Below are 21,882 nucleotides of genomic sequence, written 5' to 3' on the forward strand. Positions count from 1 at the left end.
CTGAGGGAAAGATGAGACAGGATGCAAGAGGGAAAACTGAAAAAGAGTACAGGGTTGAGGGTGTAGCTCAGTGGTAGAACTGGAGACTGGTATGAGTGAAGCCCTAGGTTCCATGCCCAGCACCAAACACAGTACATTTATTCATTCTCACCTAAATGACCATATAAAAGACCTCACAAAACCAGACCAACAACTTATCAGATCATTGTGGTTTTCACCTGTGTCTGTGTCAAAACTGACAGTGGCGTGGAAACGCTTGCCGTGCTTCAGGATATCCAGAGTCAGGAGAACTTCTGGGCTCTCCCGCTTCTCCTGGATGCGGTACAATGCACGCTCCAAGTTTAGCCAAAAACTGATTTCCTGTAAGGCTGTTCCTGATGCAGGATCTCGATCAAGTTTGGTCACCTTTTAAGACAATAACATTGTTCAGGGGTACTCACTATTTAAACAGAGAAGGAAAAGTATCATTAATGAAACACATTACAACTTAATTTTTATACCTCAAGTCAAAGGCATGAGCCTGCTCAAGATCAAAGCTCTCTCAGGATTAACATTAAACTGTTCAAACTGCATCTGATCACTCCACCCAGACCAGGGCTGACCCTGTACTGAGCATGCCCAGAGGCAGGAGGGGCCCCACCACCAGCTGATCACTTACTGACAAAGCTCAGAAGAGTCCCCCATAGATTAAAGAGCAACACATTTTACACAATATATCTCAATAACGGGTTCTTACTTTTTGAATTTCTCGGATCCACCGGTTAACTCCAGATTGTAACTGATTGAGAAAAGTTGGGTCTTCAACTTTATCTCCAAAATCTGTAACTTTGGGCTTTTCTCCACGTTCATAACACTGCTTTGCAACATTTGTAATAATTGGGTGGATTGGAAGGCTGATTTCTGGAATCTCAATGTTCTGCTGTAGGTGCAGGAGTCCCATTTCAAGTTCTGCAATCTTTTTCTCAACTGAAGGAGCCATTTTATCACCATCCCTATAAGACAGGAAACATTAAAAAAATTAGGGCATGACTTGTCTCCAGAGATCCTGCTATTTCAGGTCTGTCAGGTATTAATAATACCACATTTATTAATGAAAAAGAGCTATATCCTGTTGATTTCCCCTCCCAGGCCTGAGTTTCACATCATTTCCTACACTGCCACGTTTACACATGAAGTGGATGTGACACAGACCACAGAGGGAAATGGCTTTACCTGTCTGCTTTGCCAGACTCCCTGATATAGGACTTAAAAAACGGAGCCACGGCGTTGCTGATGAAGGAGTGTAGCGTCTCATATGGTGAGTCTTCACTGAGAGTGAGCACGCGCAACTGAGAAGACACCGGCTTGTCTGCGTCGATCACAGGGGTGCGTTTAATGAATGCCAGGCTGGAGAGAGTGAGCAGAAGTCAGCACAAGAGTCTCATTCCTAATCTGTTCTTAATAACTGCTGCCTTTGTGTGCATATAAATCAAAACTTCATTTGCTTGTTCAACTTAAAAATCATGTAAGATCATACTGAACTGCTGCTTTCTAAGAATGAAACGTACTGCCCATCCGCCTTTCTTTACCCACCCAGTGAGAACTAGTGGTTCAGGGTGTGGTTCAGGGTGTTCTCATGAAACCAGGCAAAGGCTGTCTCACACAAGCTGGATTCTCAATCTTGGCCTACAGCCGACCTCCCCTGTCAGCTGTGCTACCAGCCCACACACTCTCAGGTCTGATCTCAAGCTCAGCTGTACTGCTTGCACACTGTACCAAGTCATGCATCAGCTTCAACAAGCAAACTGCCCACAAGCTGAAGGGGCAGCCCAGGCTCCCCTTCACCTGGCCCTGGGAGTCCTCTAGCTCCACCTCCACATGTGTGCTACACCCCACGAGGACAAAAGCTAACTAGGCATCTGGTTCTTAAAGCTCATGGGCTTGGTGTCTTTGTTTAATAAACCTAAACTCGTCTGCTGAAAGTCAAGGTAACTCAACTCAATTCTGGCATGACCTCCTCCATGGGCTTCCCCTAATCAGGAGCCAACTCCAATCTCCATGTTCCCATGATGTTTTGCCAAGTATTATAATTAGCTGAGCATCTGCCAACCTCCCTCCCAAAGACCATGAGCTTCCTGGAAACAGCATCTGGGTTTATTTCTTTGTATACCACACCATACCTGCTGCTATACCTTCCATTCCAAAGCACTCATGGTTAATTGAAAAGGTCTTGTAAACCTCTTCAGTGCCTTGGCCAGTACGTTATAGATAATACTTGTTATTACTCTAAAAGACCAACGAGTTACTTTTATGGCACATTAGGAAGAAACAAAGTCACAACAGTATTCCTGCCCAAAATGTATACTCTGAATCTAATCATGAGGAAGCAGCAGAATAAATCCAGTTATGGGAGTCTGTAACTCTTAAAAAAAAAAAAAAGAAGCAAAAATAATTCAATTTATGAAGGCACAGAAATCCTGAAGGGCCACCTCAGATTAAAGCTTACAGACAGAAAATCAATGGCAAAGGGTGATCTAGACTGGATTCTGGTTGGGAGAATTATTAAAAGGGGCATTACTTGTCCTGTAATTAGAGAATAATACTGTGTTTCCTGAATTTGATAAGGCTATGTGCTTGTTCTTAAAAAATACACCCTGTCCAGGTGTGGTGGTGCATGCCTATAATCCCTGCAACTCTGGAGGCTGACAAAGGATTACAAATTTCACACCAGCCTGGGCAACTTAGCAAGATCGTGCCCCCAAATCAAAAATTAAAAGGAATGGGGCTGTAGCTTAGTGCAGAGCACCCTGGGTTTAATCCCTATCACTACCAAAACAAAGGTCACATTCTATCTATTATCCATGCAATTCTTCTATAATCTTGAAATTAATTTAAAAAAATTTAAAAAGCTTTAGGGCTGGGGTTGTGGCTCAGTGTAGAGCACTTGCCTAGCACTTGTGAGGCACAGGGTTCGATCCTCAGCACCACATAAAAATAAATGAATAAAATAAAGGTCCATCAATGTCTAAAAAATATTTTTAAAAAAACTTTAGACAGCCAATGAAAAATAAATTAATATTTACATATTTAAATTTGAATCTGTTTATTAAAGTACAAATTGGAGCAATCTTTCTTGAAGGTGGGAAATCTGGTAATATGGATTAAAAACAATAACGTTACTTTGCATCTGAATTAATAATGCTACCTTTAGGAATTTATCTCCGAAAGAATCAGAGCTGAACATAAAAATGTTTACTAGTTATTTATAATAATGAAAAAATCAGATATAATCTGAGAATATTAGTAGATGTGTAAAGTATATTTTAGCTCAAACGTTAAGATGAATATCGTGAGGTGCAGTGGCGTACACCTATAATCCCAGCAATTTGGGAAGCTGAGACAGGAGGATTGTGAGTTCAAAGCCAGTCTCACCAACTTAGCAAGGCCCTAAGCAACTCAAGTGAGATCCTGTCTCTAAATAAAATACAAAACAGGGCTGGGGATGTGGCTCAGTGATCTAGTACCCCTGACTTCAATCCCTGATACAGAAAAAAAAAAACAACAAAAAAAAAACACGGGGGGCTGGGGATGTGGCTCAGTGGTTGAGTGCCCCTGAGTTCAATCTCTGGTATCAAAAATAAATTAAAAAAAAAAAAAAAAGCTGGGGCTGTAGCTCAGTGGTAGAGTGCTTGCCCAGCAGATGTAAGGCACTGGGTTCAATCCTCAGCACCACAAAAATAAACAAATAAAATAAAGGTATGCTGTCCATCTACAACAACAAAAATAAAAAAAAAAAAAAACATAATTATCGTGATACTGAAATTAAAAAATATCTTAAAATTTACATTGACTTGGAAATCCCCATAATTTGATGACATGAAACCAAAGATAAGATACTGACATCAAAAACCGAAGTCTTGGGGTTGGGGATGTGGCTCAAGCAGTAGTGCGCTCACCTGGCATGCACAGGGCGCTAGGTTGGATCCTCAGCACCACATAAAAATAAAATAAAGATGTTGTGTTGGGCTGGGGATGTGGCTCAAGTGGCAGCGTGCTCGCCTGGCATGCGTGCGGCCCGGGTTCAATCCTCAGCACCACATACCAACAAAGATGTTGTGTCCGCCGAGAACTAAAAAATAAATATTAAAAAAAATTCTCTCTCTCTCTCTCTCTCTCTCTCTCTCTCTCTCTCTCTCTCTCTCGCCCCCCCTCCTCTCTCTTTAAAAAAAAAAAAAAAAAAAAAAAAGATGTTGTGTCTACCGAAAACTAAAAAAAAAAAAAAAAAGTCTTTTTTTTTCTTTTATTTTTTGGTGCTGGGGATTTAACCCAGGAGTGTTTAACCACTGAGCCACATCCTCAATCCTTTTTATAAATTTTTAATTTAAAGACAGTGTCTCACAAAGTTGCTTAGGGCCTAAGTTGCTGAGGCTGGCTTTGAATTCCTGCCTCAGCCTCTATAGTTGCTGGGATTACGGGCATGAGCCTCTGTGCTTGGCTTAAAGAATAGAAGTCTTAAAGTTTTCTTAATAATGATTGTCTGAGTCGATGGACATTTACATTAATTTACAATTATAAATCTATAATCTGAAGTAATGGTATATTTGTACTACTTACCTATTGGACTTGACTCCATAATGAATGTCTATGTTGATGTTGTAGGAAATAAATTCTTTTTCTTCTTCTCCTTCATCACCAACATCCTCTACAAATCATAAAAACATTACAGCAAATTCACGTCATTTCAATTTCTTACCAACTGCTTAGGGAGTTTTTACTGCAGCCCACCCCTAACCTGACATTTAAATCCTTGAAGACTCGGTGCCACCTATTTTCCCCTCCCACCCATTTTCTGACTCCTGACTCAGTCCCTGCCATGTCACATGGAAGTAAGTAGTTACCTTCTCTGCACATGCCAGGTGGTACTGGCCTGCCTGGGTGGCTGGAAGGATTGGCAGCAGGTGCCGGTGAAGCAATAGGGCAGGAGGGGCTGCCTGAGGGCAGTACGGCTGCACTCAGCTTCTGCCAAGTTTTCACTATCCCTGCCCAGGAGCCCCGAACGCTGTGCTCCAAATATAGAAGGCCCTCTCCACCTCCATCCCCTGAGCAGATTCTGCTCTGTTGTTTACCCAGCACTCACTATGTGACAGGCACTTACACACATCATACACTGTACCCTAGTGTGTGGCATGACTGTTGTTATTCCTGTTTTCCAGGAATGAAGTCCAATTAAATGGTTCACAGACCCTAGGCTAGAAAGCACCAAAGTGAGCATTCAGAGGTCTGTCATTCCAAAGTGCAGGCCCTTCACCCTGTCAAGAAACCCTCCAGGGGCTTGCAAGGAATTCACCTAGCCCTCCCCTCCACTGCACAAGCAGGAGTCACTTTACAAAGCTTTCTGAAATCAACAGTAAAAGCAGCCCCAAGATGCATGCAAATCAACTTTCTAAATAACTCAAAATCAAAATCAATAAGACAATTGTAAGAAGACAATCCAAACTTTTGCATCACAAGATACCTAAACATTCTAGTTATCTTTTCATGACACACTGTATGAAATCAGTGTTAGCAAAAATCACAATCTAGGAATTTTTTTGTTTGTTTCTGCGTTTGCAGGAATTGAACTCAGGGCCTTGCAAATGCCAGGCAAGTACTCAACCCCTGAGTTACATCTTTAGCCCAATATACAGCTCTATCTTATTGTTTTGGTATAATTTTATGAAAGGTTGGAAGGAGTAGGTGGCAGAACATTCCAGCATGTCAAGTACTACCTAGCTGTTTTTTAATGACCACTGTCTTTTTTTTCCTGACTTTTTAAAAATATAACTTTATTTTATTTATTTATTTTTATGTGGTGTTGAGGATCAAACCCAGGGCCTTGCATGTGTGAGGCGAGTGCTCTACCGCTGAGGCATAACCCCAGCCCCATGACCACTGTCTTTTTGGTGAGATCAGACAGAGTGCCACAGAGGCCTTGAGCACAATTTGAGATACAAGGTGGTAGGATGCTGCCCACCCAGCCCAGATACTGCTCACCCACAGAAGAATCTTTGCATATCATCACGTCATCACCAAGTCTCACTGTTTTTTTTTTAATAATGTGTTAGTTATATATTCTTTTTTTTTTAAAGAGAGAGTGAGAGAGGGAGAGAGAGAGAGAGAATTTTAATATTTATTTTTTAGTTATCGGTGGATGCAACATCTTTGTTTGTATGTGGTGCCGAGGATCGAACCCGGGCCGCACGCATGCCAGGCAAGCGCCATACCACTTGAGCCATATCCCCAGCCCCCAAGTCTCACTGTTGGCACCTTGCCTCTCAGCTACAGAAAACGAAGTCTTGGAGAAACTTGCTGTGGACAGGTATTTGAGAAGTGTCTCTTATAGGTAAAGAACTTTGGTCCCTGGCTGTGCTGTGACCCACAGCAGCACTTGCAATGTGGACTAGGAATACCAGACTTGACCACATGCCACCCAGAGCTACTGAGGCACAGGTGCCCATTCCACCCAGATCATGAAGGTGGAGGAGACTGCTAGCCACCAAGTGCCACCAGCCAGGTCAAGCTTGCCCTATTGAGTCCTGCTGTAACCAGTGCAAGCCAAGAGGTCCAACATGCCCTCTAAGTGCCCTCTCACCCTGCGTCTGCCCCCCAAAATTCTTGTAGACCACCAAAACATTTTTAATTAAAAAAATATATATATAAACCACAGTTTCAAAAACCCCACACAATCAGTTTTTCTAACCATTCAAATGTGGCTGTACTACAAGAGAAATCATGAGGCCTGAGACCAGTCACACATGAGGACTGCCTTCAGTAAGACACAGCAGGTGACAAAGAGCACAGAGAAACCCCAAACCAAATAGCCGTCCAGGGATGGGGTACAAAATATGTTCTTCCTCAGTTGTCTGAACTTTTCAGGATATTGTTCTATGATTTATATAAAAAGTATCATTAAAATAACACTCAAGCAACATTCAATGGCACAACTAAAAAAAATGATGCCAGTTTTCAATCCTTTCTCCCCCTCAGGGAGAGGCGCATCATCTACACAACAAGAAAAGATGCACCCTGGCCAGAGCTACAGTGCTGCTGGCACATTAGAGTCTGGGACGAGGCCCCATCCCCTGCAACAGCGAGTCAGGCAGCCTGGCAGATGCCAGCTGGGCACAGGAAGACTGCAATGCAGCAGAGTGCTGCTGTGGCTCCGGAAGGCACACCCAGTGACATCATCCTCGGACTACAACAAGGCAAACAGATGTTCCCTACTGCTTCCTTACACTGACTTCTGATGATGACACCTAATGGAAGTCATTATGAACCCGTCAGAGAACACACTGTGGACTAGTGGTTTTATACATAGCCCTATTAAATACAGATGAAATGAATACATCTGAATCCTACTTAGAGAATTTATTATGACATTGTTTGGTAAATTGCTATAATGTGTCCTTTTTGCCTCTCTGTAAATTATTAAAATCATCCAAGTAATAAAAATGTGACATTTTACTTTTGTAGAAACATTTAAAAAATTGTTCATTGTTAATTCCTAATAACAAAAAAGGGTCAATGCTGTTAGAAACTTATATACACAAATGCAATCTGCATGTTTCATCAGGTAACATGAGTTTCAGCAAAGCCTGAATCAGGTTCCTGATGCCGGATACAGTTTATGTTAACTCATACTGTACTGCCATGGGATAGTTACAGAATCAAAGTAGCACAGCAGCTCAGGAAGAGGATGCCCACATGCTCCTATGCTGCACACCACGAAGTCCTACAGATATTCTGGTTACCTTCTGAAAGATTACTGATTTCCTAGAGATATTTGAAGTGACATTTAGCACTCATTTGTGTATACTTCTATTGAAAGACTAGTTTACTGTATTTTGAACACCCAGTGATTTACATCATTACATTGTCTTGCTTAATGAAATATAAAAAAGGTAACAGTTCAGTTACCTTAAGAATCATACTCTCTCCTGAGTAGAGAAGCATATTTTCACAAAATATAGTACAGACACAGTCAGAAAAGGATAAAGAGAAAACTCCGGGTAAGAATAGGCAAGCCAGGCACGATGGCACATGCCTATAATCCCAGTGACTCAGGAGGCTGATACAGGGGGATCACAAGTTTGAGGCCAACCTCAGCAACTTGGTGAGGACCTAAGCAATGTAGCGAGATCCTGTCTCATGATAAAAAATTAAAAAGGGCTAGGGATATAGCTCAGTGGTTAAATGCCCCCCCCCCCGGGATGGGAGGGACAAACAAACACAGGTGAGGTACCCTTGCTCTTCTCCTAACTGTCCCCCAGTCACAGAGCAAGTCTCTTCTCCGTCCAAGAAAAGAGGTCATTCATTTCTTCTGGTCCCTGGTGCTCTGGTGGATCACCATCCACACCCGTCCTCCTCTTGATTTCCTCATGACTTTAGTTTTCCTGCTACTATCTAGGGTGCTTTCTGTCACCTCCATGCCCTCCATTGGGTCCTCCTGAGAAGACATGACTGCCACAACCTTGTGCTCTGGCACAAGGCTAAGAACCTGGTGAGAGAGTCTTTTTTTTTTTCCCCCCAACTTGAAAACTTCCATCAAAACATCCCCAGACAGGTGTGAAGGGAGAATTAAACCCCATACGTGTGATATAAGAGGGCTTCATTTAATATTTCCAGAAAGGAAGAAGAATAAGGAATTAAAAAACAAAGTTACTAATATTTAAGAAACTTAAAGACTTGGTGTTTTTAATTTAATACCAATTTCAAAAGAAGTAATTGATATAAAATAGACTAAAATGAATACTTCCATATTAATAGCTATCAAGGAACTGCACAGAGATTAGTTTTCAGAACACTCCTTCAAACATCATTCTCCCTGATGGGTCTTAAAATTCGAGGGTTTCTTTGGTTTCCTCCTTTAGGAAAGACAAGGACTAGACTCATTTCCTTGTTGTTCCCAGCCTGATGCCCTGAGGTGCTGATAACCTATTCCCAGCCATCTTTACTTTGTAAAAAGAAGCGATTGCTGTTTTCCCTTTGCTGTACATAAATTTCCTTTACTATGCTACACTACACATTCAATTTTCCCTTGCTGCAGATTGCTTTGTTTTCTAAGGGTGAGGAGCACAGGGTAGGAACAGCCCAAGCCAAGGGACTCCTGCCCAGTGCTACATTACTGTTTTATAGAAAACACTTCCTATTAATTTATTCATTGCAGCACTAACCATCTGAGGGCGAAGCTAAGGCCAGAAGCAAACACATGCTGTGATCTACCATTAGAAAATCTGGTATCTGGCCAGGCACAGTGGCACACGGGAGACTGAGACAGGGGGATTGCAAGTTCAAAGCCAGCATCAGCAAAAGCAAGATGCTAAGCAACTCAGTGCGACCCAGTCTCTAAATAAAATACAAAACAGAGCTAGGGATGTGGCTCAGTGGTCGAGTGCCCCCGAGTTCAATCCCTACTACCGCCCCCCAACATAAAAAAATCTAATATCTGTAACCTGGAACTTTTTGAACACTGACATGAACCTCACAAAGCTTCAGATCTTGGAGAATTTCACATTTCAGATCAGTGATGCAAAAATCCAAAACCTGAAACAATTCTGGTCCCTAGCATTTTGGATAGAGGACAGTCCACTTAAACTGTATTTTTTAGTCATTAGTTTGCTAAATTTCTTCATTCTTTGTGAAAATTAAATCCTCAGAAAAATAATTCTTTAAAAAAACCACAAAATCTGGGCTGGGGTTGTGGCTTAGTGGTAAAGCGCTCACCTAGCTTGTGTAGGGACCCTAGGTTTGATCCTCAGCACCAATAACTAAAAAATAAATATTTAGAATAAATAAATAAATAAAATGAATATTTAGAATAAATAAATAAACCTACAACTAAAAAAATAAATATTAAACCCATAAAACCATTTCCTATAAAGCTTTCTGCACTCTATGAATTGGATATTATAAAATGCTCTAGTTTCCATTACCATTCCAGTCCTTAGCCATCTCTGTAATAACAAAGAGGAGGCAAAACCCCCAAATTACCTCTCAGAAGAAACTATGATTACAAGCTTAAAATAAGCAAGCATGAAAGGCAGCCTCTATTTTCTGTCATAAAGGCAAAGTTCTACATCTAAGATACTTGAGTGAAACACACACACACCCCAGGCACCAGAGCCTGGTCTGACTGCTGGCAGGCTGCAGAGTGCAGGAAAACATACCAGACACCACCCAGCCTCCTAGACAAACCCAACGAAAAACGCATGTCAGGTAAAAAGCGGTTCAAAACAGCACTAATGATGAGAAATGTCTAAGTGTGAATACCTATTTGGTCACAATTCTACAAGTATACTATGGAGAAAATAATTTTCTGCAGACTAAGAATTACAGACAGACTTTCCTTTTTCAAATGAGAAGCTGTAACTTTCTGACTCTCTAATTTTTTTTAAAGAATTTAACTTTGAATTGTTTTTATGTGGTGCTGAGAATCAAACCCAGTGCCTCACCAGTGCTAGGCAAGTGCTGTACCTCTGAGCCACAACCCCAGCCCCTGACTCTCCAACTTTTCACAAGTAAAATAAGCTGCTAAACTCCACAACTTTCATTTCTATATTTTGAAGAAGGCTGAATTTTACAAAAGCTCACAGCTAGCCAGGGTAGCTTAAAAATTTTATACACACACACGTATATATACATACATATGTATGTATCTGGCTTCATATAAAAATGCTTCTATATCCAACACAAATGTTGGAAACTTTTTCCAAAAAAAAATAGGGGAATAAAATAGAAAAAGCAATCTCCCATTAATGAAATATATTATGCTACTTTATGGTGGTTGGTGATTTTCCATTTAAATAATTCTGATTTGTTTTCTCTATTAATGCAAGCCTACCCTTTCATTATAATCAACTATTGGATGCACATATTTGACTAACCATACAAATGTCAAAATTAACTCATACAAACTACCCCTAAAAAAGCCCTGCTAGCAAGGGTGCTGGGTCTGTACTCATCTACTGTCCTTGTGTAGGAGCTGGGGTATAGCTTAGCGATAGAATGTGTACTTATAATGTCCAGGGCCCCGAGTTTAATCTCTAGCACCAAAACAAACAACAACAAAAAAATAAACTCTCCTTATGTGGCCCAGATGGACGCTAATAAGACCAATGAGGCCTTATAGAATAAACTTGGATTAATTTTAAAAATCTTTCCTTAGATTTTTGTAAGTGAAAAAGAAACTAAAGACAGGCTGAATTGCCAGAAATACCTCAGGGAGTTTTAAAAACACAGGACTGAGGCAGCATTTCCATTTTAGACAGTCTCATTCCTGACTTGACTTTAAAAAATGCAAGTCATTATGGAGCCAAGATTTGGATGACTGGATGTTCTTTGCTGAACGGAAGAAAAGTACACAATTCAAATATGCCCCCCACACCTGCAATAATTTTAGCAAAGTTTAATTCTAAGATGTTTGAAAAAAAGAACTACTGATGATCTTTCTAGAAGTAAAGAGCAAAAACTTGCAATTTTTTTCATAAAAATAAATCATGACCCAAGGTTAAAAAAAAATCACTGATTTTAAAACATAAAGAGTACAACAAAAATAAGATAAAGAGCTATGGTCAAACTACTCAAAATATAATAATTTAAAAAACTAAGATTTAGGGCTGGGGATGTGGCTCAAGCGGTAACACGCTTACCTGGCATGCATGGGGTGCTGGGTTTGATCCTCAGCACCACATAAAAATAAAATAAAGATGATGTGTCCACCAAAAACTGAAAAATAAAAAAAATAAAAATTAAAAAAAACCCACTAAGATTTATTTGAAAAATGACCAGAAAGACATGGGCCAAAATGCAGTCTGTGGTTCTATTGGGGTAGAAGAATTCGGATGATTTTTATCTCATGTGTATGAGAGAAACATGGTTTTTGTCAAGAGTGGATGAGTTTTCTTTTCTTTGTGATGCTGGACATGAAACCCAGGGCTTCATGCATGCTAGGCAAGTGCTCTGACACTGAGTGCTTGATTTTTTTAACACATGATTTACATACAGGAATACATTACCCCAAACATGACAACATTAATGCTTTAAACATGCTCAAACAGCTTATTTGCTTTGAACATTCTATAGGGATATAAGAAAACTATTCTTTCATACCCTCAGAACCTCTGGACCAAAAGAAGGCTGCAGAGAAGCATCTCTGAATAAGAACAGCCTCTGAAAGAAACAAACTATCAAAAAGAATCAAGCTTGTGAGGCACAGAGGGCAGGTAGCCTGGGTTCTCTATGGCCAGCAACCCACTGCTTTTTGAAATTTCAAGAAACTTGCTGGCAAACATTTTCAGACAATCTCCAGTCTCTGGGTGCTAACCTTAAAACTGACTTGGATATCATCCCTGGGATCCCAGATGCAGATGGATGGTGCCACACCCATTCATGAGCTTGTCTCATATGCTCTCCATCTACTACAAAGTGGTTTTTTAAAGAATCAACAAAAAGGGGCTGGGGTGGTGTCTCAGTGGTGGAGCGCTTGCCTAGCTCTGGGGTCGATTCTCAGCACTGTATACAGATAAATAAAATAAAGTTCATTAACAACTAACGAAATATATTTTTTAAAAAAATCAACAAGTAGGCCAAGCAGGCATGGCGGCCCATGCCTGTAATCGAAGTTGCTCTGGAGACTGAGGCAGGAAGACTACAAACTCAAGATCAACCTCAGCAACTTAGCCAGGCCCTAAACAACTTGATGAGATTCTTGTCTCAAAATAAAAAGGGCTGAGGATGTGGCTCAGAAGTTAAATGCTCCTGGGTTCAATCCCTGATACCAAAAAAAAAAAAAAAATCCCCCCAAAAAAGAAACCCCATAGACAATTTCCAAACTCTAGGTGGGTGTGCTTTTTGAGAAGACTGCAGGAATATGCAAACTTTTTGCCTCCTCTCCCAATCTCTTTCTTTTAACCTGTAAAATCAGACTTAAATATTACAGGCTTATCATTAGAATCATGTAAGCACTGCACAAATTGTAGGCATAATTAGTGAAGCGATGGACTGGAAACTGATATGATGAGTCCAGGCTAAGGACAAGAATTAGGTGCTGACCTTGGGCCAGTCATGTAACTGGAGATTCGGTTTTCTCACGCGTAAATGGAGAGATATACCCATTCAGCACCCAGTGAGCATCCGCCCTCCAGCAGAGATGCTCTGCAGGCACTCTGCTGGTACTGTCATCCTGTGAGCCTCGGCCTCTGGGTCCTGCAGGGGAGGCCTCTCTTGCCTAGGCTACCTCTGACCCACCACGACCTCCTTCCTCAACCACAATCCAGCTGCCACGGCTCCCAGGTTTGCTCCTGGGTCTGCTCCCTCCCGAAGCCGCCTAGGCCTGGTCGCGAATCGAAACTGAAAAGCTCATGTGACGTTGGAGGCAGGGATGCGGCCTCCGCTCGCACTCGGCCCAGGGAGACGCTGTCTCCACCCAACTCGGCCATCTTGAGAGGCCCGAGCACACAAAGCGACCCCATTGTTTGGATGATGGCAAGACAGAGGCACCCTGATCCCTTCCCTTAACCAGGATGCGGGCACCCCGCGGGGCTCCAGCCCGGGCAAGGAGTGAAGCAGCGCCGGCCTCTGCGGGGCGTCTGGGGCGTGGGGGGCTCGTGCCTCGGGGGAGGGGGGCGTCTGGGGCATGGGGGACTCCTCCCATCCCCAGTGGTGTCCGGAATATGGGAGGCTCCTCCCTCCCGGGGGCATCTGGGGCGTGGAGGGCTCCTCCATCCCCTGTGGTGTCCGGAAGGTGGGGGGCTCCTCCCATCCCGCCGGGCATCTGGGGAATGGGGGGCTCGTCCCTCCCGGGGGCGTTTGGAGCTCCTCACATCCCCAGAGGTGTCTGGAATGTGGGGGGCTCCCATCCCAAGGGGCATCTGAGGAGTGGGGGGCTCGTCCCTCCAGGGAGTAGTCTGGAGCGTGGGGGACTCCTCCCATCCCCAGTGGTGTCCGGAATGTGGGGGGTTCGTCCCATCCTGAGTGGTGTCAGCGGGCGTGGGGGCTTGTCCCTCCCGCGGGCCGCCCCTGCCCTACGCTGGGCCCTGGCGCCGGCCCCGCACCTTTGAGGGTGGAGCGCTCCACCAAGACCGTGTGGACCTGCGGGTCCGACAAGAACTTGCGCATCTGCTCCAGGGCACTCTTCTCCTCCAGCGCCGCCTCGAGCGCGGCGGGCGCCTCGCCGCCATCCTCCAGCAGCAGCGGCACCAGCTTGCGCAGGTGCTTCTGCAGCACCGAAACGTCGGCCACGTTCTGCACGGCCGACACCTCCAGGCCGGCCGAGCCGTCCTCGCCACCGCCGCCCCCGGGCTCCGACATGGCGCCGCGCTCGGACCCGCAAGCAGCACTGAGAAGGTGTCCGCGACCCGGCGAGAGACAGGAGCGAACGAGAGAGAGAGAGAGAGAGAGAGAGAGAGAGAGAGAGAAACGGGCGCCGGAAGTCGCACCGTCCGCTAGCCCACGGCCGACTGGGGTGAGCGGCGCCGGCTCCGCCCTTTAGGCAGCCGCCGCCCGCCGGCCCCGCCCCACCCGCCGGCCGCAGCCGCCGCAGCCACCGGCGCCCGCTCGCGGCTGGCGTCACGACGCCGCAGATGCGCTGGGTGCCTGGCGTCGCCGCCGCGCGGCCTTCTGGAACTTGTAGTCCCGGCGCTGGGCGGGGCCCGAGTCTCCTCACTGTCAGCCCTGCTGATGCGGACCTGGCTTGGCCTCCGGGGTGAAAGCGGCGTGCTACCGAACCGCGTCTGCCTTGTTCACTGCGGTGGACCGTGGACGCAGCGAATCGCACACATCCCGAGAACGCCACAAATAGCTAACGAATGATGTGTGGATGAGAACCCAGATTTAACAGGCGCTCAGCTTGTGCCGGGCTTTGTTCTAAGCTCCTAGCGAGTGAAGAAATGAGTGCACATTAAGTGCCGCAATGTAGGCCTGGTCCAGGTCGCCCTACATATGCTTACGTACCTTATGTATACGGAGGTACATGAGAGTTTTTTCAGAGGGGGAGGGATGGGGGGCCGTGCCGGTGGTCGCACTGCTTGGTAGAAGGGGACATTCCAGTGGAGTAACGGGCCTCTACCAGGACGGAGAGGCCTGAAGGCTGTGGCTGGGGCATTTACTGCAGGGCAGTGTGAAATTAAGCCAGGAATGACACGTGGATACAGACTCTGAAGGGACCTGGGTCCCAAAGACCAAATCAGGCCTCCCCCCAGGCAAGGATGCTGCGAGGACCGAGAGGGGTGCCGCCTATATGAGGATATGTGCTTATAGTAGTGATTGCCCCCCCCCCCCAGCAGCCCTGAACTGGCACTGCCCTTCCGTGGGCTTCAGCATTTGGGACAGTAGAAGCAAGGGCTGGGATGCTTGCTGGCTAAGGTTCCCCTTGTTCTGTCCCACCCCAACCTCCCCTACACCAAGACCACGTAAGGGCCAGAATCCAGGCGCCCCTCATTTGTGGTTTAGAGATGGCAGTTCCTTCTAAGGAGGTAGTAATTGGCCTTAGAAAGTTCAAACCCATAACTTGCTTTTTCAGTTGAACAGAGGGAAGGAAGCCAAAGGCATTTTTTATATCAAAGTACAGAGTCAGAGAGCTGAATCCTGATTGGTGAACTGATGATGGTATGATTCTATTGTCCCAAATCATCTTTGGAAAACTGCATAACCTACAATATGCTTATTCCTTGCACAATTATCTGGTGCCAGGCCCCAGAGACTGCTGGAACACAGAGGCTAATCAGATGGTTCTTATCTTTAAGGAGTTTATGAAATAAATAACAGATTGGTTTCCCATCGTCCTGCCCTTCATCAACCCACCCTTGTATGATATGCCCACACAGTTCTAAATATCTTTTAGGAGGAAAAAATAGAACAACAGCAACAAGTTTGTGTTATGGTCATAATAGTAATGAATGACAACAACACACGACCAATAGCTGATACTGAGTGCTCATTCCATGCTAGGCACTGTGCTAAGAGTTTCCTTCTATATGTCCTTTAGGGCTAGGAACTGGAATGAAGAGGCAGGTCACCATCTGAGACACAGAAATCCGCAGAGACCTGGAAGATAAAGAGACTGCATATTGGCTGCACCGTGAGTCAGCACCAGCATGGGAGACACTCAGGCAGCCAAGGGACTCAAACATCTGCAACCTGGCTCCGAGCCAAGGAGACAGATAACGGGCTCCAAATTCCCAGTCCTGCACGATGGGCTCAAAACTAAAATCATTTATTATTTCTAAGAGGATGAAAATCAGAAAAAACTGAGTAATCCATCTACAAGGATTTATAAATGAACCGAATGTCCTTGCTATGTTTGTTGTATTTAATATGTAAAAAGAAGAAGGTCAGTTGTGATTAGGGGCTTTCTACACAGAGTGCTGACATTCCATGTGCATTATGCCAGAGGCTGGCCAGACTGCACCGGTGCTGAGGGTGAGAGGAAGCTCTCATGGGGCCCTTTCTGCCTCCTGCCATAGGCCTGATCACACCCTGAGCTGATCCAAGGTGGGGGATCTACCCACCTGCTTCTCCCATGCATTTCTGTGTTTTAATATCTCTGCTTTCGCCTGTCAATGGTAGAACCTACTCTCAGTTGTCAGGAAGTGCTGGAGAGAGGTCTTTCTAAGTCAGTGTAGGATGACAGTAGCTGCTTGTATTTATCAGAAATTGGTGATGTGTGGTCTGCACAGATGAAAGCATACCCACATCCTACCTCTCTTTAAAATATTATGTGGGTACCACGCATGGTGGCACAGGCCTGTAATCCCTGACTTGGGAGGCTGAGGGAGGATTGCAAGATCACTCAGCAATTTAATGAAGCCCTAAGCAGCTAAGCAAGACCCTGTCTCAAAATAAAATTTAAAAAGGACTGGAGATGTGGCTCAGTGGTAAAGTACCCCTGCATTCAATCCCTAGTACCAATAATAATAATAATAATAATAACAACAACAACAATGGCTTCTCAAGTTCTGGCTGGTGGCAGCCTCATCCCCATTCTTGCCTCACCTAACCTGTGGACAGCCCAGAACCCTTTGGTGGAACTCCCCTGAACCACATCTTCAGGCTCCTTGATGGAAATCTCCTCCTCTCCCTCATAATTCCACATTGAACCCTCATTCATTCCATGGGCTAATTCAACCCCAGTTCTGGGAGCAGAGAGAGGTCCTCTAAGCTCAGAATTATCAGCACCAGCTGGGTGTGGCCCAGAGTGGGCACTGGTTACTGGGTGTGAAACCAGCATCTTACCCCAGGACCCCAGGAATGAGTGCTGGTGGTGGAAGCAACAGAGTACTTATGGGTTTGACATTCCTTGCCACTTCAAGGCAGGCCACAGCCTTTGACCAGGGCACAGCTAGAGGACTAAGCTAGAGCTCCACAGGGTTACAGAACGCTTCTGATGAAGCTTCTTTCCAGGAACCACCCCCTTTTCTATCTGGGCTATTTGTCAAGTAAGCCTTGGGGTAACCCGCAGGGTATGGGGTGAGGAGAGGGTGCTCACCTGCAGGATCAGAACGGGTCGCTGGCGCCCTCTGGTGGTGCACAGGAGGATTGGAGGGCCCTCTTGCTTGGGAGGAGGCCTGGCTTCCCAACCTGCTATGTGGGTGGAGGTTCCAGACTCACCTTCTCAAGGGTGTCTGGGTCACTTGTCCAGGATGGCAGAGTGAGTAAGGACAGTGACCAAAGGGGACTGCCAGCTTGTGTTTCTACCCACATCCCAAGTGAGAAGTTACTGCTAAAGCTTTTCTCTAACTGGGCAGGCAGCTGATGGGGTCTCCTGACTACTGGATTAAGTGTGACTCTGCTAGCCCTCTGAAGTCCCTGGTGCTACTCTGGTCCCTCCCAGGGGCATCCAGTGCTTTTTCTTATCAAAAACTGTGTCCCTAGCCAAGACCTCTGCTCCAGACTGGTCAGGACCCCATCCCCTCTCAGGATGCTCTCCCTCCCTCACAGCTCCCACCCTGCACTGACACATCCCTTCTTTAAAAGAGAAGGGAAACCCTGCCATATCCACACCATCTCTTTGTTGTCCTTTCCACAAACTCCTCAGAAATAAGTGTACACTCCTACTGCCTCTCGCTCCACCTTGGATGTGCTGTCCAGTCTTCTCCCTCCACCCAGACATTCCCAGCAAGTGCTCTGGCCCATGTCAGCCAGCCTCCACCTGGGCAGGCCCAGCGTCCGAGACTGAGAGTCCTCTTCTTGCTCGACGTGCTGTCGGCCCTGACACAGTGGGCCCTCGCTCCCTCTCTGCATCCCTCCTTCACTTATTTCAGCAGCCGCCCTCTCCGATTCCTTCTAGTCTCTTTGCTGGAGCTCCCCCCACCCCTCAGAAGGTTGGAGTGGCCCAAGGCTTGGTCCTCATCTGCTTTGCCTTCTGCCAACCATCCTTGGCTGGGCTGTCCCCAGCGGCAGATGTCAACAAGCTGCACCCCCCTATTCCAACCTAGCAGACTGTTCTATGTGGTTAGCTGGAGTGTTCTAGAAAATGCCGGTTGGGTCATGTTGGTTGGAGGTGTGGTTCAAATCTGTGTTCTTATTGATTTTCTGTGTACTCATTCTGTCAGTTATTAAGAGAGGCGTGCTAAAGTCTGGTTGAAGCTGTGGATTTCTCTCTCCTTGTAGTGCAATCAGTTTTTGCTGTTTGGAAGCCCTGGTGGTAGGTACATACACATACGGCATGCCTGTGTCCCTTCCTGAATCTACACCTTTTTTATTTGAAATGTCTCTGTTTCTCGTAATATTGTTTGCTCTAAAATCTACTGTCTGATTTTAACACAGCCACTCTAAGTCTCTCTTGTTTGGTGTTAGTGTGGTATCGCTTCTTCCATTATTTCCTGTTAACCTCTCTGTGACTTTTTATTTAAAGTAGGTTTCTGGGTGGCAGCATATTGTTAGTTTTTGTTTTAAAAAAATCTGATGATTTCTGCCTTTGGGGGTTGATTATGGATATGGGTGGTGTTTAAGCCTACCATCTTGCTATTTGATTTCTATTTGTCCCATCTATTCTCTGTCCAGAATTGAACTCTGATCCCTCTCACAGCCCTTCCTCCTCCAGAGCTCCCCTGGCAGGACACACTGCCCCTGTCCACCCTGATGCTCAGGCCAAAGCCCCTGTCCACCCTTGATGCCTCGCCTTCCTCCACGTGCCCATCTGGTGCACCAGCGAACTCTCGGCTCTCCCAAGTACCTCTGAAATCCTGCCTCTCCTACCTGCCCTGCTGCCTCATGAGCTCCAAACCCCACCTGCCCCCCAGGACTGCTGCCTGAGCTGCCTGCAGGCTGTTCTCCACAGCAGAGGGACTGGTCTTCATAAGGTAAGTCAAAGTCATCTCTTCTATGTCCAAATGCTCCTGTGGCTTCTCCTCTCACCTGGGGAAAACCACCCAGGAGCCTGCTCACCTCTGCGTTGTTCCTGGGTCACACCAGCCATGCCTTAGCCTAATGTTTTTCCTCTTTCTCTTTCTGGAATGTTTTTCTTCCAGGATCTTCGGTGGCTCACTCCTCCCACCTCAACCCACGCTCAGGCCTCTGCTGAAGTCCTCCTGAGGGAGAGGAGGCCTGTTTGAACACCTTCTCCAAAATAGCACCCCCACCATGCCCCCCTTGCCTGGCTCTATTTTTATCCCCAGCTCCTTTCTTTGAAGTACACATACTTGGGTTTTTAGTTCATGATCTCTGTCCCACAACTAGAACGCAGTTCCACAAGGGCAAGTTCCCTCTCCAGTGAGCTGCGCGCTCGTGGCCTGCACCAGCACTGACGATGCCGTTCTGCTTGCCGGTCGTGTGAGTGCAAGAGCTATTTGGGGCATGAGTCAATGAACAGGGTACTTCCATCCCCAAGGGGAATTACAGGGTGAGTCTAAGAGAACAGAGCCTAATAAGATACGCTCCTTGTGGGCTGTGGCGGTGGCTCAGCGGTAGAGCACTTGCTTAGCACGCACACGAGGCCCTGTGTTAGATCCTCAGTAGCACATAAAAGTAAATAAATAAAAATAAAGGTATTGTGTCCATCTACAACTAAAAAATAAATATATATAAAAAAGATATGCTCCTTGGTGACCAAGCAAACACAGCAAAACTGGTTTGTAGAACCCCCCATGGGTTACTTCTGTGAAATTAAAGATGTGCACTAAGCACATTGACATCACGTACCCATCAGTCCCTGGTGGGATCCATCCCAGGCTCCCTAGTTTTTCTCCATCCATAGTTGGAATGGCAACCAGGATGCATTTCTTCAAGACTTTGAAAAGAAGTGACACAAATACAAAGGTCTTGAGGGATATCTGGAGATTTGGGGGATGCCTACGATGGGTTGAATTGTATTCCTCCCAAAGACCTGAGCCCTGTATCTGTGAACGTGACCTTATGTGGAAACAGGGTCCTTGCAGATGTCACTGAGTTGAGATCAGTCTGGATCAGGGTTAGCTCTACATTCAGTGACCAATATTCTTCTCAGGAGAGGGAAATATGGACCCAGATCCATGAATACACACAGGACGAGCACTGTAAGCTTGGAGAGATGCATCTGTAAGCCAAGGTACACCAAGGGTGGCCGGGACCCAGGAGAGAGGTTTGGAGCAGATTCTCCCTCTGGACTCCTGTGGGAACCAACCCTGCAGACTTCTAGGCTCCAGACCTGGAGAAGAATCCATTTCTCATGTTTCAGCCACGTGCTCTGGGGTGCTTTGCTACAGCATCCCTAGGAAACCACCAGGGCTGCATTCCAGGGGCAGCTCAGTACTTTGACCAGAGTGACAGTCGTACACCATGGGAACTGTCAAGCAGGGAACTGAAAGATCACGTGATGGGAGAGGACTCCATCTGCCAGGACATGGAGTTGTCTGGGATGTCCTGTGGCTGTGGGATAAACCACTGTGCTCCCAGACAGAGTGGCAAATCCATCTGTCCTGCATTCCTCACAAAACAGAATGGGTCGAAGGCCTGTGCATTTGATGTGGCACGGAGACAGTGACTTTGGTAAGTCCCTCTGTGTGATGGCTGTGGCTGCTCTCAGGGCCTGCAGGCCTGTGCTTTTCTCTGGAAACTTGTTGGAGTCCAGGGGGTCTCAGGAGATGAACGGATGGTGAGGAGTCACTGAATGGCGGCGGAGAACCAACAGAGACACAAGAGGGAAGGTGTTGCATCTGATTCTTTACTTGTGAAGTTAATCATATATACTTTTCATTTTGGGAGGCTCACAGTATTTTGTGGTTACAAAACAGGAATCATTATTCAAAGAAACAAAATTTTACGCAGCTACAATTAGATAAGACGAATGTCTCTTGGCTTATGCATAAGCAAGCATTTTTACTTTCAGTTCGCATTTTGCTTTGAGCTGTTTCTGCTTAGTTAGCTTTTAATAATAGTTAGAAATGTCCCAGACTATTGGCCTATACCTTGATTATTCTTTCTTGACTTTCTGACTAGAACCGGCGCCCTGGTTATGGCAAGTGGTTAACTTGAAAAGAGAGGCTACTAATTTTAATCAAACAAGAGTAAGAGCACAAATCATTGTGTACAGGAACAAGAACAAGTTGCCCAGTACCAAGCACTAATCTGTCTTCTTAATATTAATTTTTCTTCTCTAGATTTTAATTTAATTTCTCAAAAACTTCCTTGACTGTTTTTCCTACAGGGGGTTTCTCATTAAACATTAACAATTTACATTCCACACCTGAATCATTGCATTTAGAGCAAACAGATTTATTCTTTAGAAGTACTTGCATTAATTGGGCAAGTCATGTTTTTTCCTTCATACTTAATGGTCATATGAGAAGTTACAATTATATTTATTAACAGAAGTGCAAAAACAAACCATCCCATTCCCGAAACATGCCGCGCTCCTCCAGAGGATGGACACCGTGCGCTATCCACCTCAGT

At 45.4% G+C, this 21,882-nt stretch overlaps 1 protein-coding gene and 1 long non-coding RNA gene across 3 annotated transcripts in view; one reads left to right on the plus strand and one right to left on the minus strand.

Moving 5' to 3' along the window:
• Positions 1-14,508, minus strand: part of Dync1h1 (dynein cytoplasmic 1 heavy chain 1) — a 64,802-nt gene extending 50,294 nt beyond the window's left edge. The window contains exons 1-5 of one of the 2 annotated variants that reach the window (XM_026413775.2): positions 14,070-14,508; positions 4,594-4,681; positions 1,213-1,386; positions 737-992; positions 219-405 (exon numbers count right to left, since the gene is read on the minus strand). In XM_026413775.2, the coding sequence (XP_026269560.2) occupies positions 219-405; positions 737-992; positions 1,213-1,386; positions 4,594-4,681; positions 14,070-14,325 (961 nt within the window). In that variant the 5' untranslated portion in view covers positions 14,326-14,508. The remainder of the gene's footprint in view (positions 1-218; positions 406-736; positions 993-1,212; positions 1,387-4,593; positions 4,682-14,069) is intronic. The other variant, XM_026413774.2, reaches the window with a different exon arrangement.
• A 179-nt stretch (positions 14,509-14,687) lies between these two features.
• On the plus strand, positions 14,688-21,509 carry LOC113200379 (uncharacterized). Its single transcript, XR_013343735.1, has 5 exons — positions 14,688-14,982; positions 16,001-16,434; positions 18,567-18,658; positions 19,043-19,316; positions 19,485-21,509. It is a non-coding gene; the product is annotated as an uncharacterized LOC113200379 (long non-coding RNA).
• The last annotated feature ends 373 nt before the right edge of the window (positions 21,510-21,882 follow it).

Source organism: Urocitellus parryii, chromosome 6 (assembly GCF_045843805.1).
Source record: "Urocitellus parryii isolate mUroPar1 chromosome 6, mUroPar1.hap1, whole genome shotgun sequence".
Lineage (NCBI taxonomy): Eukaryota > Metazoa > Chordata > Mammalia > Rodentia > Sciuridae > Urocitellus > Urocitellus parryii.